We start from the raw sequence: 27,916 nt of genomic DNA on the forward strand, positions 1-27,916 counted from the left end.
AGGCTTGGCTTGTGTCAAAGCGGGGGTTCACTGTTCAATATTAATCGCGTTGGCAACTCCTTCGACCAACACCAGCCCGTTTACGACGACTTGAAGCTCAATTTTATCAACCTGACACCTCGAGTTTCAGTACACGGTAGTCAGCAAAGTGTAAGCGTAACTACCTTAAGTACATTGCTTTCCTAACTTGATTAAGAGACGACACGGACCCCTTGGCGAAAACATTGTCTCGTATATGCAATCGCCGACTGCATCAGGAATCACACAGCAGCCGCTTGGTCAGCGTGCAGAAAGGGCATGCGCTATGACAGTGAGGCGACGGGCCGTTGATCAGCCTTGAACATTCTCCGCTACTTCCGCCGCACCGGCGGCATTCGGGACCACCTTTGCTTTTCGAAGGAAGCTGGCTGGCTGGCGCCACGCGTGAACCCTGAGGCAAAGATTCCAACAACCGGTTATTTATTTGTCTAACACAACCGTCTCCTGTCATTACAAGCACTCTCCATCGTGCCTAGATTACTTTTGTCCAAAACCACCTACGTTCTCACATAATCATTCTTTGCCCGTCACGTGGTAGATACTGGGGTTGGTCACGATAGGGCAATATCGGCTAAGCCCGCCTCCGCACCGATCTTGCATGTCAGTGGCCGGAGCGACCCTGTCGTGTTCTCCCCTTTGGATTTCTGTTCACTTCGCATTATCGCGAGTACAGGAGTAGGAAATCATGACGAGCTCTGAGTCAGAAGAACATGCGCAGCAGTCGCGAAAACGCTCGCGCACAAGCAACAGCGGCGACAACGGGGCTGGAAAGAAGACCAGGGGGCGGCCCCGTGTGGATACCCACGATGCCACGGCAGCGGATGTGAGTGGATACTCTCCTCTTTACCGCAAACTGATATGGATCCTGTGCAACGAGTGCTGGTTCAAGGAAAGCATCAACGCTTACAACTCAAGATCTCGTGCTATTAATGTAGACGGAGATCTCAGGCCCACGCGTTCGAGCCTCTGCTGGTTGATTGCGGACCATATATCGATTTTGAAAGCCGCTGGTTGAAATCCATCTTACCAAGAGCTGTTTCTTTTTACTTAAGGGCAATTCAACATGCATATTGTCACTGACAAAGGTGCTAGCGGCGAAGAACGCAAATTCGACTCGCACAGCGTGCATACCGCCAGCGGAAAGAGACCACTATTGCCTCATTAAAAACGCAAACAACGCAGCTCCATTCTATTATTGAGCAGATGAACAACAATTTTCATCGACTCACTGAATCAACGCTGAGATCGGGCTTATTACAGCTGAATCCTGATCTAGCCCAAGAATTTAAACTCGTTAAAGAGACGTTTTCGAGCTTAGCCAGAACAGCGAGCGAGAGCCAGCGTCAAGTAGACGAGGATGTCGAGCAAGGAGCTGAAGGAGCAAGCTCGCGCAAACCGCCTGAGCCTGAGCCTGAGCCTGAACATGTTGGCTGGGGGTATTTTGCTGTCTCGCAGCCACACAACAAGGTATGTAGCGCTCATGACGAAAACCTCGCGACCGGCTATGATTCTGCATCTTCTTGGAATATCCGTAGCTTGGCTAACGGTGTTGCTCAGGACCAGGCGGCACAAAACCTTCCGGTGCCAAACGGTTACTCTTCACAATTCAGTGCTACAGGCGGCGATCAATCGGCTCCCAGCATCATCAGTCATAGTCAATATGCTTATGGGGAACAATCGGGTCAGACCCATCACGTCTCACAGCCTGTATTTGAATCATTACCTGCTGGCATAGCCCCACAACAAGAATTGCCGTTTGGCCTGATTCCTGTCCCTGACCAACAACAAACACCGTACGAAACATCAAACTTCCACACCAACCCCGCCAACCCCGCCAACGTGCCAGCGCCTGGCCTGGCTCCTGCCACAGCGAGCTTACCGACAACCTCTCTGTCGACCTCAGATTTGTCGATGAAGACTCTGAGTCCCGTGTGGTCATACAATCATAACGAATCGACTGTGGGCAGGAGGCTGGCTAGATCAACAGTAGAGTCAGGATTCGCCGTGCTTACTCATCTTAATTACTCGCCTGCGGTACGTATGTGGATTGTTTGCCAGGCAGTTGAGTTGCTGTGGGCTATTGCGGCAGCCTTCTATCATCACCTTTTTCTCTATTGGACTGACTATGAGACTTAGATCATCAACCATATCTTTAGACTTAACTTTCCACACTATAACGTCGAACAAATAAAGCAACGTTTCCAACAAGTCATGTCAAGGACGGTTGTTGAGGATCTGGACTGGTTTGAGGCGCCTTTCGCCCCCCTTGGAGGTGCAGGGACCCACTATCCGCGACGAGATGCAGCAGGCAATGTTGTCCCAAGAAATTTCTGGGGACAAGAGTGGATTGGGCCGAGAGAGAAGAGCCTGGAAGGGTGGGGGAATGTAGAAGGCAGGGCAGCTCAGTATCTATCCACAGTGGACCTTTCTGGCTTCGAAGGCGAATGGTTTGATGCCCATGACGTACAAGGATATTTGGAGGAGCACTATGCGTGCAAATTCAACCCCTCAAGTTCGTTTGCGGAGTGCTTGATCGATATCGAAGACAAAGGTCCAACAAACTCGTACGCCAATGTGCCACAACAGGCACAAACGAACAGAGGAGCTACCGCGAACAATGGGTTCGGCATGGATACGTCCTTTGGCGGCACCCCAGCGCCTGAGTATGCGGGTGATTTCACCCAGCTTGTTAACCACGACATTTCATTTGATCAGACGCTAGGACTGGATCTCGCGCCTGGATTCGACTACGGCTTCACAAACAATACTAGCTTTGGCACTGGGCCAGGGATACGCGCCATGGGAGATGATTTGGAGGGGCTGCAAGTGGTGAAGCAGAGGAAGAGATGCGCGTGGATTGATGTCTCGCGGCTTATTTTCGGTAAGTACACGTGATGCCTTGTTTTTCTTTGGGAGTTTGTGCTGCAATGCACCAAATATGGGTAAACTGTTGGCTAACGATGGCGACAGAGATAGTCCAGAGTGCAGTTTGCCTTGGGCGCACGCCAGGATTCAGGCGCAAAGACGTTGACCGGGCGGTACACGAGGCCTTGATCAAGGAGATTTGACGATCAGTACTACTACAGGACAGGGGCTTACACACGAAACAAATGGGCTTGGATTTACTTCTTCGGTAGCATCATTGGGGGCGCGCTTGGAAGAAACCTGGATTGCATGGTGGCAGATAGCAATACGAGAGTTTTTGTGCTTGTGTAAGTGCGCGCAAATGATTATCGGTGCCTGATTATGTTCAGGTCCAGCCATGGCAATTGCCTGGCGTTGGTTTCGCAATCGCAGTGAGTATGTACACAGTAGAATGAGGTAGGAGCAGCTGAAGACAAGGTCACGTGTGGCGCTAGAGTAGCTTGGGGCGCTAAGGAATCGCGCCCTCAGCGATTGCCGGGGCACCGTTCACTATCCCTCATACACCCCACGACCACGAAAGCTGAGGGCACCCGATCACGTCGTATAAAGGCTTCCGTCTGGGCAAACGATAGACACCACCCTTGATAGCGCAGAAGCTTCCTCGAGCGTGCGCACCTATCTGCAGCCTCAAGCGCTGACGTCGCCTGCCTTGTCCTCCAAGCCTTCGCGACCTTTTGTCCAGCGTCCAAAGCCTAAAGCATATACTAGATAGCTGAGACAATACACAAACAGTCGCAATCATGTCGAACTCGGTCGTGGTTAGTATTCCCTGGGCGATGCACGCGTGCGCGCGCGAGCGAGTGGTGCGAGGGTAAAGGCAGCCTTGCTAACAGCGACCACCAGGGCGGAGTCTATCAACAGATAATGGAGAAAGTAATCCAGGCGTCGCAGAACGACTTCGAGGAGTCTGGCGTCGACCAAAGCACCCTGGAAGAGATGAAGCAGGTATGTTGCAACCTGGCCAGTATCTTGGCTCTTGCGCCTTTCCTTGCCTCGATCGCAGCATGGCAGCCATCGCGCCTCTATCCCCGCGCCACGGCGGCCATGGTTTCCCCCCAGTTGAACTTGATCGGATATCTGGCCGTATCGTTTCTTCCGTTCGCTACGACAATGGCGCGATGGCTGCCTGGCTTTGGGGGGTGATGGGCGGCTGAAAGCGGGGCTGGGTTGCCGGTCGGTCTGGCAGCTCGGGGGCGACTCAGTATTTGGGTCACCTTCTTATAGCCCCTGCACAGCTCCCCCACCCGCCAAGCTCCGTGCATCCTTTCCCGAACCGTCATAGCTCATCATGTGACGGCCCTCTGAGCACTCTGCCTTCAATCATGCTTTTATTGCCAGCAGCCACTAACCATGCATAGGGATGGCAAGAGAGATTGTCGGCGCTCAAGATTGCCCATCTGCCATGGGACCCCGCTCCAGAACCCGTCCGCCAGCCGCCTACGGTGCCCTCTAACGTCAAGGTCGATAATGAGATCCCACCGTCCTCTGGGCCAGTAAACGCCGAGGGGGGCTACCAGCAACCTGTTCCCAACTACCCACAGGCCCAACCTGCGACCAACGGATACAATGGCGGCTATGACCAAAATTCACAGTTGGCGCAACAGCGGGCTGCTGCTCTGATTCAGCAACGTGTGCAGCAGCAAGGCAATGTACACCAGCAAAACTACCCCAACATGCCTCAACAGGGCCATTTGCCCCAGATGCCTATGCAAGGCCAGCAGCAGCGCATGATGGCCCCTCAACAGCAGCAGCAGCATCATCCACAACAACAACAGCAGCAGCAGCAGCAAATGCCGCACCAGCAAACGCAACAACAGCAAATGCAGCAGCAACGACCTCCGCATCAAACCCAAATGTACCCGTCGCAGACGGATGGCCCAGACGATGCTCTGGCGGACTGGGAGGCGTTCAAAGCTGCCCGTGCTGCTTCAGCTGTAGAGCGCATGGCAGCCGACGACTTTATGCGTGCCCGTGTTGATGCAATGGCGATGCGCCAGGATAGTGGTCTCATGGTGCCTCTGGACTCGATGCCGAAAGGCAAGAAGCGAAAGGCTGCTGTTCGTGTTCTACAAGCAGAAGATGCTGCAGCTTCAACCAGTGTACCCCCACCTGCTCGCTTTGACGGCGATGACGACGTTAAGCTGGAGGAGGATCCCGATGATGCCATCAACTCTGACCTCGACGATTCAGAGGACGAGCTGAACGACGGTGACAATAGCGACGATGACATGGTAGACTACATGCTGTGCACCTATGACAAGGTTCAGCGCGTCAAGAACAAGTGGAAGTGCACCCTTAAGGACGGTATCCTCACCACGAACAAGAAGGAGTAAGTCTAGTCCTTACAGAGACTTACCTACCCGTTGCAAGCATACTGACAGACGATAGGTATCTCTTTCACAAGGCAAATGGTGAATTCGAATGGTAGATAAAAAACTAACAGCAAACCACACGAATACCTGTGGTGGCTGAACTTGAGTTCTAAAGTCCCCTTCCCTCAGCGCGCACACAAACGGCACAGCACACGTCCCTACCCAACACGCAAAAAGCCCCCCTACACAATATGGACAATTACCATTTGTACACTACTAAGACATGAATCGACTTTCCATCACTCTCCCTGCTTTTTTTTTAATGACCGTTATTCTGGCGTCTTCAAAAAACGCCCGGTAGCCTGAATAGCGATAAACATACTCAGATTGGATTCCTTATCTTCACCCCGCCCTGGTCAAAACCTGTTTTCTTTTCAGATTATTTCGCGAGGAAAAAAAAACACGCGTACACAAATAAAAACAAAAATTTATCCTCAAAGGAGGGGAAAAGAAAAGAAAAGAACAATGGATTTTCGAACGTTGGGAAATGGCATAATCTTGACTCCCCCCCCCCCTTCCCCCCCACCTGGTTCATCGATTGCATTTCACAAATTGGCATCCTTTTTTGGTGCTTTTCCAGTAGTTTTTTTTTCGATTAAGGAAAGGGAGAGGGAAGGAGAGTTAATGCCAAAATAGCGATGAATTAGAAGAAGATGAAGAGCAAGTTTCCCGCTTGCTGGCTCTCTGTAATCTTACAGCAAAGGCGTCGTTGGCTTTCTTTTCCTTTTCAGTTGTTTTTTTCTCTCTCGGTATGAATGTCCCATTGGTGGACATAAATTCTCTGGTTTCTGGTTTCATTGCTTGGGTTTTTTTCTTATGCGGAGAGAGAGAAGGTGGGATAGCAAGGAGGTGGGGTCTCGGGACGATATTTGCAGCCCAGTAATCGATTCATCAACTCCACAAATGTTTTTAGGGTGGGGAGGATTGAGACATGAAGTCAAAATTGTGCATTGGAGTCTCTTTTTTTCCTCGACGGTTTTCTCTATCCAGTTTGCTATGGGGACGAACGTGCAAGCTACTTAATCCGACACACAGAAAGACTAGCATCTCTAGGAAAATTCCAAAATGAGCATGTACTCAAGACTGGATTCTTGGTATATTTGGTGATGCATGTTCCATGTCCATTACAACGTATCGTCGTCACTCGTTTCATCACCCGCAGATACATTCTGCATTATCGTCTCGTCAATGTGTCCCGCCTCCACCTCTTCATCATCATCGTCCACAAGCGGCACGAAGCGGAAATCCACAAACCCGTTTTTCCCGGCTGCAAGTGATCCTGCACCACCGGCACCTGGACCAGGAGCGGGGCTCTCAACCTCGATCATGAATTGCAGGCTCAACACACCCTGAGTGTCTGCACGTATACTGACTTTGCTAGCTACGCTCATTGCACGTGCAGCCTTTTGTATCAAGCTAAACTTGTAGCTTGAGCGAAAGACGGTATCGGAATCACTGAGCTGGAATCTCTCTAGAAGGTTTGTTGGAGGGGCCGCGGCCGTGTCGCTGGCCGCGTTAAGGTTTGTGGATGCCGGGGTGCGATAAGCAGAGGGTTGAGACTGATTGTTAAATTCGACGCGTGCGGAACCGAGTGTGCCTGATGACGAGAGGGCGAAGAACGGCTTCCCACGCACGGTTTTGGCGTACATGGTCAGCTTTTCTGGGCTCGTAGAGGATAGTTCTTGGATCGCGTCGTAAAGCCAGCTGCCTCGCATGATGACCTTGAGGACAAGAGCATCGCGATCGAATGGAATCTCATCGGCATATTCAGGCTTGTAGGTTGTCAAGTCACATTGGGTGCGTATACTCAGTTCCGTCAATGTGATTGCTAACGGAGAACCCTCGCCTTGATAACTAATGCGACACATGTTGTTCATGCCATTCATTATGTTGTTGCCCGTAAAGGCAGTACTGGTGGGGTAAGGCGCGTCGCGGGCCCATGGTGGTTTGGAATTGGCGGGGTCGGTGAGGCCGAATATTTGGAGTGTCTCGAGAAGAGCGGGCAGCGATATTTGGAAGACGGGTGTCGGTTCGGACGCATCGTCAGAATCGTTGAAGGTGTAGGCTGTGAAAAGGGACTTGTCAAGGAAGGCGGACGCTGTTATGTGGTTAGTTTGGAAGGGACGCAGATGAACAGGCACATGCATACGCACCTTCCATGACGCTTGCTTCATCGACGGCAAGTTTGAGGCCTATGTCGCTGATCTGGACGTGCGCTTTGTTGGAAAAGGCGATGCATCGCAGTAGCTGGTATAGCTGACGCGCTGAACTCGACACGGCCGTGAGAACGGGCTGGTCTTGGTCATCCATTCTACTGTAGTGTGATTGTATCTGAGGGAATAGTTATGAGCGCGGTAAAGCTATGGTCGAAACGATGGTGTAATAGTGTATGACGCATGCAGATTCGAGCGTCTTGAACTTTTTATTGGTATTCCATAAATTGTACACATAAGAGGTCCCTTCCCAACGCCGGATGGATATAACACGAAAACTAGACGTATACACCGACTGCGCAAATCATGTACACAGCGCCGAAGCTGCTCGCGGTCAGTACGGGAGAGGCGTATCGATACTGGAGGCCACGTACCCGAATGCCAGTGATGCCGGAACTCCGAGAATTGGGAGGTTGACGAGCGATCGGTCTGTAAGGATACGTGTGAGTGACTGCGGGGTGAAGACAAGAGCGGACGTGTTGGACATACTCAAGCCAAAGATGGTGGTCAGGACGAGGGCTACGCATACTGTTAGTAAAGCTCTACTATGCGAGCACCAGAAGGGTCCGGAGCGCAACATACATGCAGCCAGCAGTGCAAAGCCGACAGTGAATTGCGTATCCTTTCCGATGGTAGGATGAAAGGGCTGGGAAGCAGCAGCCTCCCAGACGTCTAGAAGCGGGTTCGACATTTGTGCAGTATTGGCAATTGGAAGTTGATTCGGGAGTCTTTCGTGAAGCTGCTGCCGTGGCCTCTGGACGGCGGTGTTCTCTGGCCGCCGCGTGCTGTGATTGGTTGTCGGCCTGTCGGTCAATGCGGAAGGCGCGACTTGCCCTGACGTTTGTTCAGTCAACCACCAGGGCAACAGAAGGCGCGACCAGACACGAGAAGGCGCCCCAACACCACAGAAGGCGCTCAACACCACATTATGGCGGGCGCAACTGAAGATAGTAAGTGCGCAGCTTCTTCGTCCTCCAAGCCCCCCTCGTCCGCCCTCACTCGGCCCTGCACGCCTGTCGCGCACCTAGTATGCCGTCTCCCCGCAACAACATCCCGCATCTGCGCGACCTCTTGGGCTATCCCACCTCTCCCCCGTCTTCACCACTCCCCATACCCACTCTCGCTACACGTGACTCTTATCCAGGTGTACCCTTGAGCCTGCAAAAAGCTGACCCCTCGTCCCATCCAGCCAAGCGCAAAGCGACCACCGATCCTCCCAACGCCTCCCCCAAGCGCATAAAGCATAGCCCACCTACACCCGAGCAGACCGACGACGCCCCCGCGCCACCAGTCAAGAGGATAGTGCCCTTTCCAGAAAAGCCTGCGGTTATCGAGGAGCGCAATGGCGAGATTGAGTTCAGAGTCGTCAACAACGATGGTCGGCGGGAAAGCACAATCATCTTGACGGGCTTGAAGTGTATCTTCCAGAAGCAGCTGCCCAAGATGCCCAAGGACTACATTGCTCGTCTCGTCTACGACCGAACGCACTTGAGTATAGCTATTGTGAAACACCCGCTTGAAGTGGTAGGGTGCGTGGCCACGTGTTGCCTCCCGTTCGTGTAGTACTAAACGCTGACTCTCATGCACCACAGAGGCATAACCTACCGCCCCTTTGACAAGGGTCAGTTCGCCGAAATCGTCTTTTGCGCCATCTCATCGGATCAGCAAGTCAAAGGCTACGGTGCTCATCTCATGTCGCATCTGAAGGACTATGTCAAAGCCACATCCAAAGTCATGCACTTTCTCACCTACGCCGACAACTACGCCATTGGATACTTCAAGAAACAGGGCTTCACCAAGGAAATTACACTGGAAAAGTCGCGATGGATGGGCTACATCAAGGACTACGAGGGCGGCACTATCATGCAATGCAGCATGGTCCCCAAGATCCGCTACCTCGAATCCGGTCGTATGCTCCTTAAGCAAAAAGAGTGTGCAAATGCGAAGATAATGGCTGTAAGCAAGAGCTACGAAATACACTCGCCGCCAGCTCAATGGACAAAGGGGGAACTCAAGCCCATCGACCCCCTCACCATCCCCGCCATCAAAGACTCCGGCTGGTCCCCCGTCATGGACGAACTCGCCCGCGCCCCACGCCACGGACCCAACTACAACGCCCTCCTCCACCTCCTCAACGACATGCAGAACAACAGCAACGCCTGGCCGTTTCAACAACCCGTCAACAAAGACGAGGTCCTGGATTACTACGATGTCATCAAAGAACCTATGGATCTTGCTACCATGGAGGAGAAGCATGAAAAGGATCTTTACCCTAACCCAGAGGATTTCATCAGAGATGCTAAGCTTATCTTTGACAATTGTCGCAAGTATAACAATGAGAGTACGCCGTATGCTAAGGCTGCGAATCGACTCGAGAGGTACATGTGGCAGCGCATACGTGATATTCCGGAGTGGTCGGTACGTATTACTATTCTTAGTCTCTAATCTGAGTGATGGCATGGTTGCTAACGTGTTGGCAGCATTTGGAAGGGGAAATGACAGGCAAGTAAGAGGGGACGGTTGGTCGTTTGAACGAGGATGTTCTTGTTTATCAGTCGCTTACAGGAGTTTGAGGAGAAAATGATGGGGGATATGTTGTTTAATACTTCAGCGGCATTGGGCATGGTGTACGGTGTATGGTGTTATAGAATGACTCGGCTTGTATATACCCCTTTGTCGTATGCTATTCCATTGTACTATGTTTTTGTGTCTTGAGGTGCAGGAAATAGCCATGTCTTTGACCCCTTTACGCATGTAATGTGTTGCTGAGTGACTAGTCATTCTGAACGTCCAAGCATTCATATAAGTAATCTCCGATGCGACGAATCCAGGGTGGCCTTGTAGGAAAAAAAGCTATTTCACACAGCCATACCTGTGCCTGATTTTTTTTAAAACAAACAAACAAACAAAGTTAGATTCGGTCCCCCCGCTCTCTCAGCTCATCCTCTGTTTGTCTACGCGCGCAAAAACAAAACAAAACATGTGCCTCAACAGTCGTGGGACTTCACCGGTTGAGCTCCATCACCTCCAATCTTTTGCATACCCCAAACCAACACAATGTCAACAACTTACCATTCCAATCGCAAGACACGGAAAAAAAAGTGTAGAATACATATTGCTCTCAGTCACATGGAAAACTTGCCCAGCCGCCTAACCCATGGCTTTACCCCGTGCCGAGACCTCACACCATGTGGATCCGTCCCCTCCCTCCCCCTCAAATACCAAGCCTCTGGGAAATAAAGGAGAGGGGAGGGGGTGGCAGAGACTAAGTCAATGGGGAAGCAGGAGATCGGGGGGCGGGTGTGTACAGTAGTCTGGGTTGAAGAGAGACTAGATGGGGGACCACAACGCAAAACGAATGAGTATTGGGTAGTAGATAGTTTTTTAATGTCCGACTCGGCTTTGTTTGGGACCCGCTCAATTGGGGGGGGGGGGGGGGGGGGGAGCTTGATGCTTAAAATTGAAGCAATTCACCTTTACCCGCAAGACAGAAGTCAAGATTCACTCCCCAGCGCCTCTCCCCCTTCTGTTCAGGCATCCGAAAAAAGAGATGCGGGCTGCTGGGGTTGCGCTGAGCTATTATGTACTGTAAATTGTAAAGTGAAGCGAACCGCGGAAAGCCGCCCGAGCCGGATTAAGACGCAACGGCCGAGGATTTGCGGGGTTTAGCCGACAAACCTCTACGTTGTGTGCTCCATTTCTTCAAATCGAGTACTTGAAGGAAAAAAAAAACGAAGAAGCGAGAACATTGGAATCAACAGTTATTCCAATGGATAAATCTGTGACGCAAGTGGTCTTTTGCTGAAGATAGGAGGGTGGATTGGCGAATGTTTAGTGATGATGGAACCGGCTACCAAACCCACACAAAAAAACCGGGGTTAAACCCATAACAGCAAGGTTTGGGTCCGCTGCGGGGAAAGAAAAAAAGGGACAAGGTTTAGTAGGGGTTGATAAAGTGGGAGAGAAGCAGTCCAAGTGCCCATTACATACACACGCCGCGGGTCTCTCGCTCTGGTTCTATGATGATGACCATCTGGTCTCACCATGCATATACATGGTACAGGAATCGCTTTCCCCCCCTCCTTCCACGTGCCTACAAATAGTCCAAAAGGCATCTACAGGCGAAGTCCGCAAGCCGCGATTCGGCGCTTATACCGAAATGCGCAACCTTGTGATAAGAATCCTAATCGTTTCTGCAGGTCACCATGTAAGACCTTAGTGCCGACCTGGCTATCGGGATGGCTTGAATTGATGGATGAATGGCGGCAGCACCGAGTGTGGCCGAGAGATAACTTTGTTTCCCGGCCAAACCCCATCCGAATGCTCTTTTTTCTCTCTCTCGTTGGTTTACGGGCTTTCGATATTGCGTCACATGGCCCCGTATGTACTTAGTAGCTGGTGCGTGGGTCAGCACAGGTGCAGGGTGGAGGTTTGCCACAAGTAAGCGGGTATTAGCCACAAAAATGTCGAAGAAAAATGCTTTTTGGTGATTTTCGGCTGGGTGCTTGGTTTGTGGGTGCATACACTAGATCACGTCCTTTACTCTGTTGTTCCCTGTGTACACGTGCTTTTGGCCTTGTGGCATGGTGCATGCGGAGTCCCGTTGCTATGGTATAGCCAAGGAGAGTCGCTCGGGGAAGACGACGGTGGTTCGTGCTGCAAGGCCAGAGGCTGGGTGGGGAGTAGTCGATGCGAGGCCGAAAAGAGATGCTCAACCGAGGAGGGGCGCATATTCGCCGCCGCTTATCACGGCTAGGGACATGGCCCAGCACGTTCATCTCCGTGATTGGCCAATGCGCAGGCTGTCAAGACTGGGGAGCAGATAAGAACCCGGTAAGCGTTACAGAGGCGTGCAAAGGCGGCCGGTACTGCGAGCACTGGGAAGAGCGAGTAAGCGGTCCCCAACCACACACTATAGCCTTCTGGAAAGCCCAGACAGGCGGGCAGACCAATCGAGGCCTGCGATCCTGTGCTGTGCCCATGTCGAAAAAGGCAGTTGCCAAGAGACATCTTGGACCGCCCGTATGGCTGTTTGCACTGTCTGGGCCGGCGACGGTGCGAATCGCCCTCCACTTTGGCCGTAGCGCGAGCCACGGTGCGAAAATATAACTCCCCGTCCTGGCCGGCTCGAGAGAAAAGAGAGAGAGAGAGCCAACAGTTCTTCATTGTTCACCCTCTTGCTGGGAACTGCCCCATCCCCTTGTTGCCGTTTCGTTGCCATGGCCGATATTCGCGAACCGCACAATGCCTCTCCACAGGAGGGCGTTGCGCGCAACAATGATCCGGCACTAGACATTGCTCACGAGCACCAGCACCCCCACGTGCACCACAGCCCTCGCGCTGCCCACCCAGACAATGTCGTCTACACCACTGGCACCACCGACGAGAAGCCCAGCGAATTCCTCTCCGCCAGCGCTCAGGACAGCCATGCTCACTCGCATCCTGTTATCGCTGATGAGAAGCACCAGCTCGGAAAGAACGGTGGCTACGACTACGAGGTCGAAAAGGCCACGCGCAGCTCTTCCGACCCTGACATGGAAGGTGAAAAGAGGAAGAAGTGGTATTCCCCATCATCGCTGTACAAGAAGTACAGGCCAGTTTTCCACATCGTGATCGGCATGTTTTTCACCGGGTAAGGCGCAACTTTCTCTGCCCTTTTTTTTTCAATCGTCTTTGCGCATTGCCCCGTCTAACAGACCCATAGATGGTGGATTGCAAGTCTGATTGAACATCGCCATGACAAGAACTGGATCATTCCCTTCTTGTTCTGGCTCGCAATCATGATCCGCTTGATCACCTGCCACGTCCCAATCACCGTCGTCACCAAGCCCATGCACTGGGTCTGGACAAACACTGGAACTCGATTTGCAAACCTCATCCCAGAGAAGCTGCGCACGCCCTTGGCTGGTCTGCTCGTTGTTGCCGTCATGATTGTTGGATCTTTTGCTAGCGAAGAAAGTGAAGACAACACCCGTGCCAACCGTGCAGTCTCCCTGTTTGGTCTTTTGGTCTTCATCGTCGTTTTCTGGGCTACTTCGCGTCATCGCAACAAGATTGTGTGGCACACAGTCATTGTCGGTATGCTGCTCCAGTTCATCATTGCCCTCTTCGTTCTCCGCACCACGGCTGGATACGACATTTTCAACTTCATCTCTGAGCTCGCCCGCGAGCTGCTTGGTTTCGCCAAAGACGGCGTCGCCTTCTTGACCACTACAGAAATCTCACAGAACACATACTTCTTCTTCAGCGTTATCCCGGCCATCATCTTCTTCGTGGCCCTTGTCCAGCTCATGTTCTACTGGGGCATCATCCAGTGGTTCATTGGCAAGTTTGCTGTCTTCTTCTTCTGGTCCATGCGAGTATCTGGTGCCGAGGCCGTCGTCGCTTCTGCATCTCCCTTTATTGGTCAAGGTGAATCCGCCATGTTGATCAGACCGTTTGTCGCCCACCTTACCATGGCCGAAATCCACCAGGTCATGTGCTCTGGATTTGCTACTATCGCTGGTAGTGTCTTGGTTGCCTACATCGGTATGGGCCTCAATCCTCAGGCTTTGATTTCTTCCTGCGTAATGAGCATTCCCGCTTCCCTGGCTTTCAGCAAGCTGCGATATCCCGAAACCGAAGAGACTCTTACTGCCGGCCGAGTCGTCGTCCCCGATGACGATGAACATAAGCCTGCCAACGCGCTCCATGCCTTTGCTAATGGCGCCTGGCTTGGTCTCAAGATTGCCGGTATGATCGTCTCCACACTCTTGTGTATCATTGCCCTTCTCAACCTGGTTGATGGTCTCCTTACTTGGTGGGGCCGCTACATCAACCTTGATGGAGACTACGATTTGACCCTCGAGCTGATTCTCGGCTACCTGTTTTACCCAATCGCTTTCCTCCTCGGTGTATCCCGCCAAAAGAACGATCTGCTCCTTGTCGGCCGCCTCATTGGTGTCAAGGTCATCACCAACGAGTTCGTTGCTTTCTCCGATCTGGTCAGCACAGACCCCAAGTCACCATACCACTCTCTGTCCCCTCGATCTCGCGTAATCGCCACCTACGCTCTCTGCGGTTTCGGTAACGTTGGATCGCTCGGTACTCAGATCGGTGTGCTCAGTCAAATCAGCCCGGGTCGCAGCGGCGATGTCTCTCGCGTTGCCGTCTCAGCTCTTATCACGGGTGTCTTCTCTACCCTGTCTAGTGCGACCGTCGCTGGTCTCGTTATCGTAGACCAGGCGAAATTCAGTTCAGGCCAATAGACCCACAAAGGCCCGAGCGTAGCGTCAAATGAGCGCCCTGTTTAATCAGTTACATTTTTGGTGCTACGATAAAATATCATGTTTCTTAGTCAGTTATTTGGTGTGAAAGATACCCACCTCAATTCATGGAGCTTCATTACCCATAGACGAATTGATGATACTACCACTTCACCTTTGTTTTCTCAAATAACCCGTGTGTGATGTGAAAACGATGTCCAATTCATGGGTCGCAAGAGGAGCTAGCTTATCATATATGAATCGCTTTCTTTAGTTCTTCGGTCGGGTATGTCACTGCTTGGCGCCGCCCTTTGCTGCACGACATATTGCCCTAAAGATGGTTAGCTTACCACTTGAAGTTAGATGGAAGGAACGTCACTGCTAGGCTGGCCGAAAAACATCCCACCTCACAAGACACATATTAAGCGCAAACGACTCTTGGAATATTCCAATCTTATTTCATTGTATTCAAGACATAGCCGACTCCCGTGCTCCATTATAAAATCAACCCAAGCGCAATGCGCGCCATATTTCCAAACCAAACATAACTCCCTCGAAGGATATAAGACTGAGTGGGTTCATTCCTTGAATCCCAATGGGTATCGTAAATCATCAAACTTGCGTTGTCCATTGGACGCTCGAAAGGCCAGTTCTGAATTCTTAAACGCCGTGTTGCAAATGCTTCCGAGACGCCTCGCTTGCTGAAATTGGACAAGAAAGTCATGAATTGGGATCCCAGCCGTGTAATTGACAAATATTTCCGAGGGTAGATGTGGAGATCCTTCTCTTTCAAGGAGAGGAGGAGCGCGTCACATACCCAAAACCGAGATGTGATACTTACCAACTTACCGTTGCGCGTAGAGTCGGATGAATGCTACCAGCTTCATTGCGCAAACCGGTAGTTGTGATGTCCGTGCTAGACTATAATTTGTGTTGAGCCAAGTGCTCTTTTCCTGCTTGTGCACACGGTACACAAGCTGACTTTCCAGTGTCGTGTTGCATTTACCGGATTGTCATCTGCTTCACAGCGCTGGGCTTTGTGGAAGCAGAGCCAGCAGCAGCAACCGAAGGCTGACCGGGCTTCTTCTCAAAGATCTTCCAGAACTTGAGCGACTCATCGGCGGCGGCAGTGGCGAGCATCTGGCCATCGGGGCTGAGACAGCTGTGGAGAACACGAGACTCGTGCGCAGGAACCTCCATGTTCTTGACACCAGAGGGGTAACTCCAAATGCTCAAGCTGTTGTCAGGGAAGCCACCAGTGCTGACAATCTCCTTGTAGTGAGTGCTCCAGCGAAGGCTGGTGACCTGGGAGTCGGTGGGGATGTGGTTGATGCGCGCACCAGTGGTGGTGTTCCAGAAGTAGATTTGACGGTCGTTGGAACCACCGCCAGTGGCAAGAAGGTTTGATTGCCATGGGCACCATGAAACAGCCTTGACAGCAGCACGGTGGTTGGTCTTGGTAAACTTGGGAGCAGCAAGAGCACGGGCATCCCAGATATTGACCATGTTGTCATTGGCGCCAGTGGCGAGCTGGGCACCGTCGGCGCGCCACTCAAGACCGCAGACCTCACCAGTGTGGGAGACGAGCTCAGCAATCTTGTGCTGGGCGACGCGGACATCGTGGTTGTAGACAAGACCAGAACGAGCACCAGTAGACAGGATATGCTTGTTCCAGCCCATGACACCAACACGGGTCTCGTGGCCGAACATGCTACGGAGCTTGGTCTGCTCCTCAACATCCCAGATCTGAACCTCACCCGTACCCAGGCCGACACCGACGTATGCACCATCGCCCGACCACTTGACGGACGAGATGTAGGTGTCGGCGGGACATTCGAGGAGGGAGGCTACTGAACCAGTGTCGGCTGACCACACGTACACGGAGCGCTCGAGGCCAATGGCGACTTGATTGCCAGAAGACCAGTCGAGGAGGTTGAGGTAGTAGTCGTCAACAAGACCAGGGGCATCGAGGACGCGCTCGGGTGCAGATGGAATGCGGCGGCGGCTCTGTGCGTTTACACTGCTGGCGGGCTTGAGGGGACGGTTGTATTGGGAGCGAAGGTCGATTGGCTTGGATGACTCTGGAGGCGCAGGCTTGAAGGCAAGAATGCGCGTGTTGTTGTTGATGCCGCATGCTGATGCGAGTTCAGACTGGTAGGCAGCCTTGCCAGGAGTGGCCTTTGATCGTGATCGGCTCTCCTCGTCCTCGTCCTCCAGACTCAGGCCTTCCAAAGAAAGCGCTACATCCTCCTCGGAGCCACGTCCACCAAGATCGAAAGCACTGGCGGCGTTGGCAAGTACTGCTGATCCCTCAGTCTTAGAGCTGGACTTGGGGCGCTGCTCGTTGTCAAGCTTGGTTGCGCCGGTGCTGCGGATGGCCTCGCTCGCCGTCCGGTTGGGGATGAAACGATCAGCAGAGTTGTATGCGATGCGGGTCTTGGTTGGGCGAGCGCGGACGGTCGTGGCTTCCTTCTTCTCCTTCTTTGCCTTAGTGGCAGCCTTGGTAGCAGCGGCAGTGCCGGTTCCGGAGAGGGACCATTCTGATACACCGAGCTCTAACCGGCGGGGAGTGTGTGATCGAGCAATGTTGGATTTGGGAGAGTCACGGGTAGTCTTGGTGACGGAGCGTTGGAGGCGGGCCATGAAGTTGCCGCCATGGATAGACTCTTGTGTGTGGGCATCAGGCGTCTGTGTTCGTGGGGTGCGGGGAGAGGGAGTCAGTGGCATGCGACCGCCAGCGGTGCGAGTGTTGAAGACGGAAGAGGTCTTCTTGACTGGAGTCAAGCAAACTGCTGGAGTTGCCATGACTGCTAATCTCGAGCTGGACTAGTGGGTTAGCTAGGTGTTCATCATCCATATCCGGAATGGTAGTCCTACAGTATGGGCTTTTGGGGCTTGCTGTGTGGTTGTAAGGATTAGTATTATACAATGCTGTAATCGATGCTTTTGAAGTATGGATTCGAAAGTAGTTGACTGATGTGCAGCCTGAAGATGCAATACAGGGCAGAGGAGAGTGGTAGAGCGTGTGTGGTAGTGGACATGTATGGGGGCAGGTATGGGGGGCGTTTAAGTATCCTTTGTTTACGCTTGCGTCGACGAGGCAACGGCAAGCGAGACCCTGTGCTGGCGCGACTGGGCAACGGAGGCCAGATGACATCACATGACCGGCGGAGCCACGGCGTGCGGAAATGACCGTGAATGCGCACCACCCTGGCTGCTGCACATCAAGGCGGTCTGCTCTGCATGTCGTGATGTCGCTCGCTCGCTTTGCCGCTGGCCTGTGACGCATCCCCTCCAATCTCGACCCTAAATTGCCCGCACTGCCTTCTTCCCGTCTGCACGGCTTACATACATATTACCACTCCCTGCAGCTCTGCACACGCTTTCTCCGCCCCGTCCTTGTGGTTTTCTCCTTCTGCTCCCTGTGCTGTGGCTGAGAAGGATTGCCTGCGCCGCCATTCCTTCCGTGTGAGTCGCAGGGCTGAGTCGTGTCTTTGGTGGGTCGGCGCTTCCGTTTCCAGTGCAGGCGGTGTCGGGCGGCAGTATGCACGGCTAGCCAACCCAACCTGGTCAAACATTCTAGCACTCTACGTAGGGACAAAGGAGTCTCCTGCCCACGCGGGCCTTTACCACACATTCACCACCCACTGATCCTCACTCACTATCCATGGCTCACCAAGGCTCTCGATCCGCCTTCCCGCCTACCACCCTCACTCCCGCCACCACCTCTGCTCCCTCACCCGCCCTCTCCCACTCGCACACGCCCACGCCAGGATCCGCCGGATCGAGTAACAACACCTTTCTCATGTCCGCAAGTCCCGTGAGAAGCCGCAGGTCAGCTGTAGACGGCTACAAACCAAAGATGATCTCAACCATTGGTGCCAAGCCCGCCTGCCTCGTCAATGCCTCAGTCACCTACGTTGGTGACGACCAAATATATGCTTTCGGAGGCTTTGATCAATACACAGACGAAGGTGCGTTGGATATCTAGCGACAATTTCGGGTCCGAAAATCTTGCATATGCAGGTTTGCGGGTGCGCAAGCAGCATGGGGACTCGGTGCTAACTTTTTTTCCTAGTATACAACCACGTCCTACGTCTCAATCTCGTTACCCGGCAATGGAATCTGGTCGACAACTATGGTGATATCCCAGGAGTTCGGATGGGTAGGCTTCTCTTCCTTTGCTTCCGCATTAGCCATTGTCTCACATCTCGATATAGGGCACACCGCATGTCTTTGGCAGGGCAATAAGCTTCTCGTATTTGGCGGTGAGAACGAGCATCGCCAGCATCTTGCCGACGTCATTGTCTTCGATCTCAAAACCGCTCATTGGACACAACCGGAATTGAACGGCCCCATACCCCGCGGTCGCGCTCGACACTCTGCAGTAATCTACGATGATAAGCTGTACATCAGCGGTGGCCAGACCGGGCACGATAGTGTCTTGGATGACATCTGCTACTTGGACTTGAAGACATGGACTTGGTCACGAACATGGAGGTTCGTCCCTCGATACGACCATGCCAGCTGGATCTGGAATGGCCGCATCTGGATCTTTGGCGGAATCAATGATGAGATGGAGAAGAATAATGAGATTTGGTGGCTCGATCTCAGAGGGAGCCCCGAATTTGAGCACGCAATGAAGTACGGGACTGGCGATCGACAACTCACCTCATCTCGCCATCGCTATCCCGTGCCGGCTTCAGGTCAACTCGCCACTGGTAGTACGGGTTATACCGCCAACTCAAGCGTCCAGTCTTACCATGGAATGAGCTCCAGTCGCTCACCATACGTTGCGCCAGGATCCATATCTTCGCTCAAGTTCCATTCTAGCCCGAACCTGCCCTCACAAGCGGCGGGCACACATTTCCACCTTTTTTCATCTGGTTGCATGCTGGACTTTGTCACACCCGCTGAGCTGAGCTGCGAGACCAGCCTTTCTAGCCTCGAGCTCGACTCGTTACGATGGCAAAAGCTAGCCGAGGGAAAGGATTTATACAGCCCAAATTACCGCTGGCACTATTGCACAATGAATCCCGAAGGTACACACGCCTGGCTATTAGGCAGCCCAATTGAGTCGGCGAATGATGGAAACCACAACGGCGAATATCTCAGCGACGTACTTGCCATTGACCTTCGCAAATACGGAATCCTGGGTAACGAGCTGGCCTCTGACACACGCTCCAAGATGATGCCCTCTTCCGACGCCAACGTCTCGTCTCACCTCAGTGGGATTGGTGCGGACCTATCCTTGACTTTCGATCAACCACCTGAGAGCGGCAGCGGGGCAGATTTTATAATCACTGCAGACCCCGATGATGATGACTACAGCGATATTGCCGCAGCTGATTCCAACGGTTCATCGACTGCTATCGCACCTACTTCACGCCCAATACACGTTCACAAGCTCATTTTGCATGCTCGCTGGCCACATTTTGCGCGTTTGTGGAATGCACAGATGGCCGAATTCCACTCGAAAAAGATGCATATCCCCGAACCCTATTCTGCAGTCCGCGCTTTCTTGTTCTACCTCTATACCGACAGCATTGCACCTAACCCACAAAACGGCCCGACGCTGAACGATGTTGCCGGAATGCTCGTCATGTCCAACATCTACGACATGCCTCGCCTCCGCCTACTCTGTGTCAATCGCTTAGGCCGAGAGCTGGACATTGAACATGCAGCCATAATATGGGAGCGTGCCGCTACCGCCGGCGAAGACTGGCTCAAGCAACGCGCAGCTACCTTTTGCATGCAAAACTTTGGCCGTGTCGTCCGCACCGCTGGCTACCGCAATCTCAGCCCCGCAAGCCTTATTGAGTTGAGCTGCGAAGCCACTCCCGAAGCCCGCATTGTTGGTGGCGACGATTTGGATCTCCTATCCCAGATCACGGGCCGCTCGTATAACGGGAGTAATCGCAAACGCAGTTTAGGTAGCACGGGTGTGCTGACGGGTGGTGAAGATGATGATATTGAGGAGGCAGAAGATGATGGTATGGACGTCAACTGAAGTAATTTGTGAAAGCAAGAGCTGGATCATGGCAAATTTCTCCCCCTCCGTTCTCTGTTTTTTCCCCATTCATTAGCATAATGGCGCGGCGCTGGGGTTTCTGTTTCTTTGGTTGGGAAAATGAGGGAAAGTTAATGGATTTGGGCGTTTGTTTCTTTGGTTGGGATTTATGCATTGCGAGGGCTGGATACGGCGTTTCTTTCTTGGATGACTCTTGAACCCCCTTTTTTTCGTCTTGTAGTCGAGTTTTTCTCCCCCTCTCTCTTTTCTAATGATTACATGATTAAACACGTATGGGTTGCAGGCTAGTTTTAGACGTGAAAGATTTCGATTAGTTATCCTATTTGTCTTTGTATGTGTTGTTGTCGATCATGCATGTGCACATGATGAATGTAACGACGAATTAATGTTAGAGCACAAATGCCACGAATGATTTGCGTTACAAGATTTGGAAAGAGAAAAAAAAGACGAACTATGTCAGAGTTTGTAAAAGCAGTGAATGAGTGTGTTCCGGACCCAGAGTCTCGAACAACGTACAACGATACACAAGACTGCACACACTTGGAGCGAAGGATTCGCACTTTGAAGCCTTAGAAACCAGCCCCAGTAGTATTGGCGTCCCCAGCACCTGAGAATTGCATATTCTGAACTATTTGAATATGGAACATTGGATGTTACATTAAAGTCCCACTTCTCTCGCTAGCATGCGTGCCAAATTGAACGCTGAAAAAAAAGGCATCTGAAACAACAAATTCTCATCGTCGACGGTCGCGGTCACGATCGTCGCGACGATAGCGATCCCGGCTCCTGTCACGACGGTTATCACGCCGACGGTCGGGACTGCGGCTTCGCTCTCGTCTCCGGTCGTGATATCTGCCATCATCGCCATCCCTACGGTCGCGTTTAGGGCTGCGGCTGCGGTTGCGCTTGAAGCGATCATCGTGGTATTCTGTTCTTCGTTCGCGCCTTCGTGTGTCGTCTCTCCGCACATCTCTGCTGGTATCACGGGTCCGTGGTGCTGCGTCTTTGGGTGGATCGGAATCAGCAACCAAGTTATTGACAACCGAGTCAGACATGATTTGGCGCCCGGGACCGTCACGGTACTGTCTCTTCCTCTCAAGATTGTCGATACCACCAAATCCACCCGCAGCTCGTCTCCTCTTCTTGTTTGTCACGTCTCGCCAATCATCTGCAATCTTTGAGACTGATTGTGAAAAGTCGACATGTATGCGGTGATCATCGATCAAGACACCGTCCATCTTGAAATACGCCTGTTCACAGTCTTTCTGATTGGCGTATTCGATAAAGGCGTATTGCAGGCTGTCACCTGTGCGCTTATCTCTAATGACTTCGCAACTAAGAATCTTGCCAAATCGCGAAAAGATGAGTTCTAGATCCTCGTCTTGTGTCACAGGATTCAACTTGCACACAAACAGCACGTTTTCAGGCGGTGCAACTTCGGCAAATGGCAGATCGCCAACCATTTCCAGCGTGAGAGCTTGCGCGCGCGCCTCACGTTCTCGACGGATCTTTTCGAGCGCTTCTGGATCGTTTTCCTCCTCGAGATTCTCATCGTAGGCGACACGGACTGTAGCGAGTTGCGCTGCTGAGGGTGCGGGGCTTTCGGGTGGCTCAACAAGGCCAGCGGGATCATCGTATGGATCGTCGAGAACGACTGTATGCAATATGCGAATGTCTTTGAGTGGCTGACCCTGGTCGTCGACGTATGCTGTGTTGATTTTTTCCAACGTATCAAATCCCTCGACGACTGTCCCAAAAATGGCGGCCTTGCCATTGAGATAGTCAATGTTTGGCCCCAGCGTCACAATAAATTGGCTACCAGCAAATCGCTCATCGGGGTCGTCTGGGTTTGGTGCTGTTGCCATGCTGACTGTGCCCATCTCCGTGTGCTTGAGCTTTGGGTTGAAGTCTGGAATGAACGTCTTCTTTGCGGGTTGCGAGGGGTCGAGCAGGCCCCATATCGAACGACCGCCATCGCTGTCTTTGGCACCAGGGCCGATGGGGTCGCCGGTTTGGAAAGAGAAGTTTGGCTGGACGCTATGCACGGGCGCAAAGTTGTAATACTTTACTTTGCATAGCTTGAGGAAGCTAAGGCGACAAGCTGTCAGTATCTGTTGTGTGTGCTCAGCTTGGGAAGACAGCGGGATAGAGCATGCAGGATGCAGGTCAAAGAACGCGAGGCGCGCGTGGGGATTGGATAGACTTACTTTTCACAACATCTCGGCGCATCGTCCACCAACAAGTCGATGGTGATATCCCCAAGTGATGTTTCTAGAAGCACAGACATGGCTTGGGCTATGTTGTGCGGAGAACCAGTGTTTGTCGCAAAAGTGGGAGTTGAACGCGACAGATTCGGGATTGCGACAGCGTGACTGCTTAGTCACTATGACGTATTGCCTGAAAGGGCCTAGCTCCAGGTACGGAGGGTTTGTTTTCTCTACTTGAACCTTGATGTTTGTACACTTTCAATTTCATCGTTGTGGGCAAATGCGTTCCAAAATGCTTGATATGCTTTGATATATTGCCTGATGTGTTCATATTTCTATTCGAGACTCTTTCCAAGAGCAACTTTAGATGCAGCCGTAACATGCAACCACTGCCAGACTGACAGCACGATTTTGATATCGGGAGGGCAATGTACCATATTACTGCTGTCCGGGGGACAGTCTAAAAGCATCAAGATATTTCAGGGAGAGCGTGGGGTTCTTGTGAGAGGCGGCCCGTTGAGTGTCACCCGCCTTCTAATTGTTGTGCCCAGCGATCCTTGTCCCGCCATAGGCAAGCCGCTTGGTTGCATGTTATGCACATCAATCCGAATTCCCCGGATCCGCCATGCCAATGGTATCTATTAGACGAAAAACATCATGGTTTACCGACAGCCGATCACTTGCTGCGCGTCATCACTTCCCGGTAGCCGTTGGATCCTGGATGTGGGTACTCATGTATCTCTCTTTTCTTCCTCTAACTAATTGAAGCTTTGTAATGCAGACTGTCCCAACAATTCTTTTCTTTCGAAAACTGGCAAATGCCCAGTATCTCTTGTCAATCCCTCGCCTACTGTGACCATGTCTTGCCGAGAGCATAGACGTGATTCCATGCCTATCCGTGGGACACAATAGTGGACAATTCCCAACGCAGTAACACTATTCCTGCAAGGATGGGGGCATCGTCACGTCACATCACTTATTCGGACTCTAGAACTGCTTCATCCGGGGATATGCAGCAATGGGAGACCCACGAGTCCTGTAACCTTTTCGTCATTTCACGGCCGTGACACTAAGAAAAATCGAATAGATAGCCAAAGTTACCACGGTTGTGCAACCGGGGTTCAAAGGCCAGAGAGAATCCAAACCAGCAAATTTCCGACGTTTTCGATCGATGAGTGATCGTCTCACCGCAAAGTCTTGCCTTTGAACATGGCATATCAAAGTTTGCTCGCCTCTTGGCACACAAATCTACCAGTCTATTGGTCCATCGCCTAGTGAGATCATACAATCGACGCGCTCGTCTTTTCAGCACCAGCATGGTATCTCTTGGTCAATGTACATATTGTTATCGTGCGCCCTCTTACGATCGGCGACACCGCATTTTACATCCATTCAGCTTGGGCCAAGTCCACAGTGCCGCTGTGTTCTGCATTAAAGATGTACCACATCAGAGACGCATCTATAATTTTATCCAGATACGTTTTGCTGTAGCGATCACGAAGCTAAGGTTTTCATTAAGGGTGATTGTATTATTTATCGCCATCTGAATCGGGCATAGACTCCGCCGGAAATTTCCTGCCGGCGTTCCCCGTATATCCGTCCAGCCTTAAGTTATCAGACGAAGTGCCGGTATTTTCCATGACTAGGCTGAACTGCAAAGTCATGGCTACGACTCTGGCGATCATCAGGGAGGGTCGCTGGTTGAGAACGGGGCAAACACCGAAGGCAGGTTACACATTCGTGTAGTTTTTGCTCAAACCCTGGGGACAAAGCGTCTTTTCCGAGACATTCCAATAACGAGACATTATTTCCCATAATAAAATTGACCGTTTTGTGAATAATCGAGTTTGGGTGTTTTATCCGGCTCCTTGAAAACAAGCGTAGTCAATAACGCCATGTATCTGTTCTGGCGATTCAACATCCTTGTGGAATTAGCCTCTCCATTCTTCCCAATATCTACTCCTTTCCAGGCCGTAGTAAAGTTTGCAGGCTTTCATTAAGCGACTATTATGCGAAGGTGGCCTCACCTCCTTGCCGTATGTCCCGCTTCCGCGGTGGTACTATGCAGCCTATAAACAATCGACAACCCTTTTGAGATACTATGCAGTGCCTAGTGTACACATATGATTGATGGCCTCGCTGGGGTATTGACGCCTCTCAGTTGTCTCCATATAATGCTCCTGGATAGAGGCTATCCGACTATATTCCCCTTAGTTGGAACGTTTCGTCGGACCCAAGGCTTGTGGTCGATACCCAACCTAGCGTACGGTGGTTTACCCATTTTCATTCTCCGCGGCGTCTTGACAGTGCTCTTTTTGAGATACGTGCTTCATAACCCCTGTTGACAGAGCGGTCACTATGCATGCAGGTTCCCGCAAAACTGTCATGCCGCTGTTGACATCGTCAAGCAATCCAACAGATTAGAAAACTCGGTGGTCGCTGAAATCCCAAATTTCATGTTTGAAAAAGACTCATTCGCAGTAATACTGCCACGTCAATTCTGCTACATCTCTAGCCACGCGGTTGACTCTATATTTCAGTTTCGCTGAGACTGGATCTACTGCTCTTCTGAGCTATAAAATTCGCCCCTCTAGTCGTTTGTTGTATAACGCGCTCACTGGTTGTCTCTTCTCTGCCGTTGAGTAACATTCATGTTCTAGACATTGACAGTTCAGCCGATTCGCTCTGATCTAGCCATAGCCCACAGTCTCCTCTGACAGAGCCCCAAGATACCTCCTCAAAGAACAAACGTGTCAAATTCCCTCTTTTGTAAGTTTAGGAGCTTATCTCTGAAAGTTTCGATTCAGCTAACCCCATCAGTAAGGCCCATGTCCATATCATTCATGGAGTACGAAGGCCAGCGTCATTGCCTATCGCACAATATTTCATGCCAGACCTACATCTACGACGACCGCCATGCTCCGTTAACACTGAGTCACAACACACGAGAGAATCCTCGCAGCTACCCTGTCGGTGGCCCAGTTGGTGGCATGCACACACGAGCCATGCTGGGTGGAGAGGACCACATGGTAGAATCTGGTCCTGTAAGACGTCGTATTGCAGTAGCGGTAAGTCAGGCACAGATACAGAGCATTCTTACCTGGTCCGCATGCGACTGAAAGAAGCTGTTACATATCTTTCTATGAAACATTCTGTGACATCAGATTGCTGATATTGAGCACAGTGTGCACGTTGCCGTAAGAGAAAGATTCGGTGCAGCGGTGATCCAGGCAATGGGTCTGGTTGTCTCAACTGCCGGGCAGCTGGCGTTGAGTCAATAAATTGCCAGTTTCATCGGGTAAGTACTTAGGTTTTGAAATTCCTTGAATTCGCGCTAACAATGGCAGGTGGGGTCTGATGTCGTTCACAAAGTCATGGATAATATCAACATGGCCCACAACTTGAGCAGCCTGGCGGGTGCACCACAGATGATGCCTGTGTATCAGTCAGGAGGCAACAGCTCCCTGTATCAGCGTGCAATGCCCATTCAGTACTCGCAATACCCAACAATCGACACTAAATCAACGTATGCCCCAGCTTGGACTGTTCCGTTTCCCGAAGATGCCTCGCCTGTGGAAGCATTCAACCTGGAACAGTCACCAGGATTTATACCAAACACGGCACCGATGGCAAACGCAAGCATGTACGGGTCCTCATATCGAGGAATTGATCCAGAGGCGAGATCTCTGGGGGGTGCATGCTTCGACCAAGAATCATTCAACGGTCTGCCCTGTGCCACTTCAAATGGCCGGGTCACTCCGCCAGACATTTCTCCCCTAGACGCTAGCATGTCATCTCTCCAGCTGTCTCTCCCCGAAAGACCTCGTCCCCGACAAACACACCCACCAGAGCCCAGCGTCACTCGGAGACATCTACCAATGCCACAGCCTAATCCAGCTCAATCCAGTCGTAACGCTGTAGATAAATCACAAGACGAACGTCTCCGATCTGCTCGGGTAAGCAGCTCTTCTGTCATCGATAACAAGGGATCTTTTTCAAGACCGCCGATACCTTGGGTAGTTGAGGGAGGCAATCAAGCAAATGTTTCAGGGGTGTCTCCAACAAACGATGCAAAACAAGTCATTGCTCAACCCAGACTGCATGATAGCACAGAAAACCCAACCGGCTACTTTCCCACCACGGGGGACATAGCCACAACAAGCACGGGTCCTCAGCTTGAGTTGGCCTTCAGCACCCCGGGTCTTCTCGATGGAATGAGCGCATCTGCACAAGCCACCGCGTATTCTTGTGTCCGTGGAAGTCGCCAGATTGCACCAGGAGATCTTCAATCTAATATTTACGGCTTTGAAAACAAGCATTCAGCGAAGCGGAGCTCCACGGTTGGTGACTTGCCGAGCAATCACCCGTTAGGCACTAGTCATCGTTATAATCCGTTGAATCACTCACCACCTCAGAACTCATCCAGCAGCCGCAAACCCCATCGTGACACATGTCATGGCCGAAACACGCGGTTGCAACGCACTTCTGTAGGTAGCCTGAAAGCCACCTACTAACGACGCCTAATCTTTTGCGCTTATTTGGATGAATCGAGCCTATTGATTTTTGCGATGCTCCCTGAGTCCACATCCACTACTGCTGATCGGGGGTTGGCGAGTTTTTTCGGATCAAGCTTGGGCTTGATTGTCCGATATCAAATTTCCACCCAGATTGAGTCAGAAGAAGCGCCTCAGAAAGCACAAACTTGAATTCCTGGTATTCTCGGCCTCAGTGAAAGCGGACCGCCACCTCCCTTCCGACAATCGACAGACACTGCCAGATCTTCTTACTTGAATTTTCTATTACCTTTGTCGTTTTCATTTCATTTATACTCAATCAACATGTACCATACATGCTTTCTGCAACTTCTGTCTGCTTCCAGCATATT

General features: G+C 51.7%; 10 protein-coding genes across 10 annotated transcripts; 6 read left to right on the forward strand and 4 right to left on the reverse strand.

The window, feature by feature from the left end:
* Positions 1-724: 724 nt before the first annotated feature.
* On the forward strand, positions 725-3,258 carry PSV08DRAFT_211585 (uncharacterized protein; the record flags this gene model as incomplete). The annotated part of the gene is made up of 5 exons (XM_014222546.1): positions 725-862; positions 1,132-1,506; positions 1,597-2,073; positions 2,176-2,920; positions 3,010-3,258. The coding sequence occupies 5 exons, from the start codon at positions 725-727 to the stop codon at positions 3,105-3,107; spliced, it is 1,833 nt and encodes a 610-aa protein (XP_014078021.1). The 3' UTR covers positions 3,108-3,258.
* Positions 3,259-3,455: 197 nt separating this feature from the next.
* Positions 3,456-5,783, forward strand: PSV08DRAFT_20452 (transcription factor IIA, alpha/beta subunit). The gene is made up of 4 exons (XM_014222547.2): positions 3,456-3,722; positions 3,808-3,909; positions 4,323-5,293; positions 5,353-5,783. The coding sequence occupies exons 1-4, from the start codon at positions 3,705-3,707 to the stop codon at positions 5,390-5,392; spliced, it is 1,131 nt and encodes a 376-aa protein (XP_014078022.1). The 5' UTR covers positions 3,456-3,704; the 3' UTR covers positions 5,393-5,783.
* Positions 5,784-6,269: 486 nt separating this feature from the next.
* Positions 6,270-7,659, reverse strand: PSV08DRAFT_412928 (Rad1/Rec1/Rad17). The gene is made up of 2 exons (XM_014222548.2): positions 7,490-7,659; positions 6,270-7,434 (listed from the first exon to the last, which is right to left on the reverse strand). The coding sequence occupies exons 1-2, from the start codon at positions 7,644-7,646 to the stop codon at positions 6,461-6,463; spliced, it is 1,131 nt and encodes a 376-aa protein (XP_014078023.1). The 5' UTR covers positions 7,647-7,659; the 3' UTR covers positions 6,270-6,460.
* Positions 7,660-7,827: 168 nt separating this feature from the next.
* On the reverse strand, positions 7,828-8,240 carry PSV08DRAFT_356902 (uncharacterized protein; the record flags this gene model as incomplete). The annotated part of the gene is made up of 3 exons (XM_066092932.1): positions 7,828-7,873; positions 7,924-8,068; positions 8,132-8,240. The coding sequence occupies 3 exons, from the start codon at positions 8,238-8,240 to the stop codon at positions 7,828-7,830; spliced, it is 300 nt and encodes a 99-aa protein (XP_065948032.1).
* Positions 8,241-8,432: 192 nt separating this feature from the next.
* On the forward strand, positions 8,433-10,257 carry PSV08DRAFT_232321 (uncharacterized protein). Its single transcript, XM_014222550.2, has 4 exons — positions 8,433-8,499; positions 8,529-9,078; positions 9,142-9,967; positions 10,030-10,257. Exons 1-4 carry the CDS (start codon positions 8,478-8,480, stop codon positions 10,057-10,059), a joined length of 1,428 nt encoding a protein of 475 aa, XP_014078025.2. The 5' UTR covers positions 8,433-8,477; the 3' UTR covers positions 10,060-10,257.
* Positions 10,258-12,738: 2,481 nt separating this feature from the next.
* PSV08DRAFT_211593 (Na+ dependent nucleoside transporter C-terminus-domain-containing protein) lies at positions 12,739-14,966 on the forward strand. The gene is made up of 2 exons (XM_014222551.2): positions 12,739-13,181; positions 13,254-14,966. Exons 1-2 carry the CDS (start codon positions 12,769-12,771, stop codon positions 14,794-14,796), a joined length of 1,956 nt encoding a protein of 651 aa, XP_014078026.1. The 5' UTR covers positions 12,739-12,768; the 3' UTR covers positions 14,797-14,966.
* Positions 14,967-15,795: 829 nt separating this feature from the next.
* PSV08DRAFT_232328 (WD40-repeat-containing domain protein) lies at positions 15,796-17,825 on the reverse strand (the record flags this gene model as incomplete). Its single annotated transcript, XM_014222553.1, has 2 exons — positions 17,671-17,825; positions 15,796-17,614 (listed from the first exon to the last, which is right to left on the reverse strand). The coding sequence occupies exon 2, from the start codon at positions 17,596-17,598 to the stop codon at positions 15,796-15,798; it is 1,803 nt and encodes a 600-aa protein (XP_014078028.1). The 5' UTR covers positions 17,599-17,614; positions 17,671-17,825.
* Positions 17,826-18,460: 635 nt separating this feature from the next.
* On the forward strand, positions 18,461-21,149 carry PSV08DRAFT_232331 (uncharacterized protein; the record flags this gene model as incomplete). The annotated part of the gene is made up of 3 exons (XM_014222554.2): positions 18,461-18,767; positions 18,872-18,958; positions 19,014-21,149. 3 exons carry the CDS (start codon positions 18,461-18,463, stop codon positions 20,801-20,803), a joined length of 2,184 nt encoding a protein of 727 aa, XP_014078029.1. The 3' UTR covers positions 20,804-21,149.
* On the reverse strand, positions 21,134-23,172 carry PSV08DRAFT_405797 (cyclophilin-like domain-containing protein). The gene is made up of 2 exons (XM_014222555.1): positions 23,032-23,172; positions 21,134-22,912 (listed from the first exon to the last, which is right to left on the reverse strand). The coding sequence occupies exons 1-2, from the start codon at positions 23,109-23,111 to the stop codon at positions 21,559-21,561; spliced, it is 1,434 nt and encodes a 477-aa protein (XP_014078030.1). The 5' UTR covers positions 23,112-23,172; the 3' UTR covers positions 21,134-21,558.
* Positions 23,173-25,874: 2,702 nt separating this feature from the next.
* Positions 25,875-27,545, forward strand: PSV08DRAFT_190402 (uncharacterized protein; the record flags this gene model as incomplete). The annotated part of the gene is made up of 3 exons (XM_014222556.1): positions 25,875-26,099; positions 26,216-26,329; positions 26,379-27,545. 3 exons carry the CDS (start codon positions 25,875-25,877, stop codon positions 27,543-27,545), a joined length of 1,506 nt encoding a protein of 501 aa, XP_014078031.1.
* Positions 27,546-27,916: the final 371 nt, after the last annotated feature.

This window comes from Bipolaris maydis, assembly GCF_028858645.1.
Source record: "Bipolaris maydis strain C4 unplaced genomic scaffold PSV08scaffold_17, whole genome shotgun sequence".
NCBI classification, from domain to species: Eukaryota; Fungi; Ascomycota; class Dothideomycetes; order Pleosporales; family Pleosporaceae; genus Bipolaris; species Bipolaris maydis.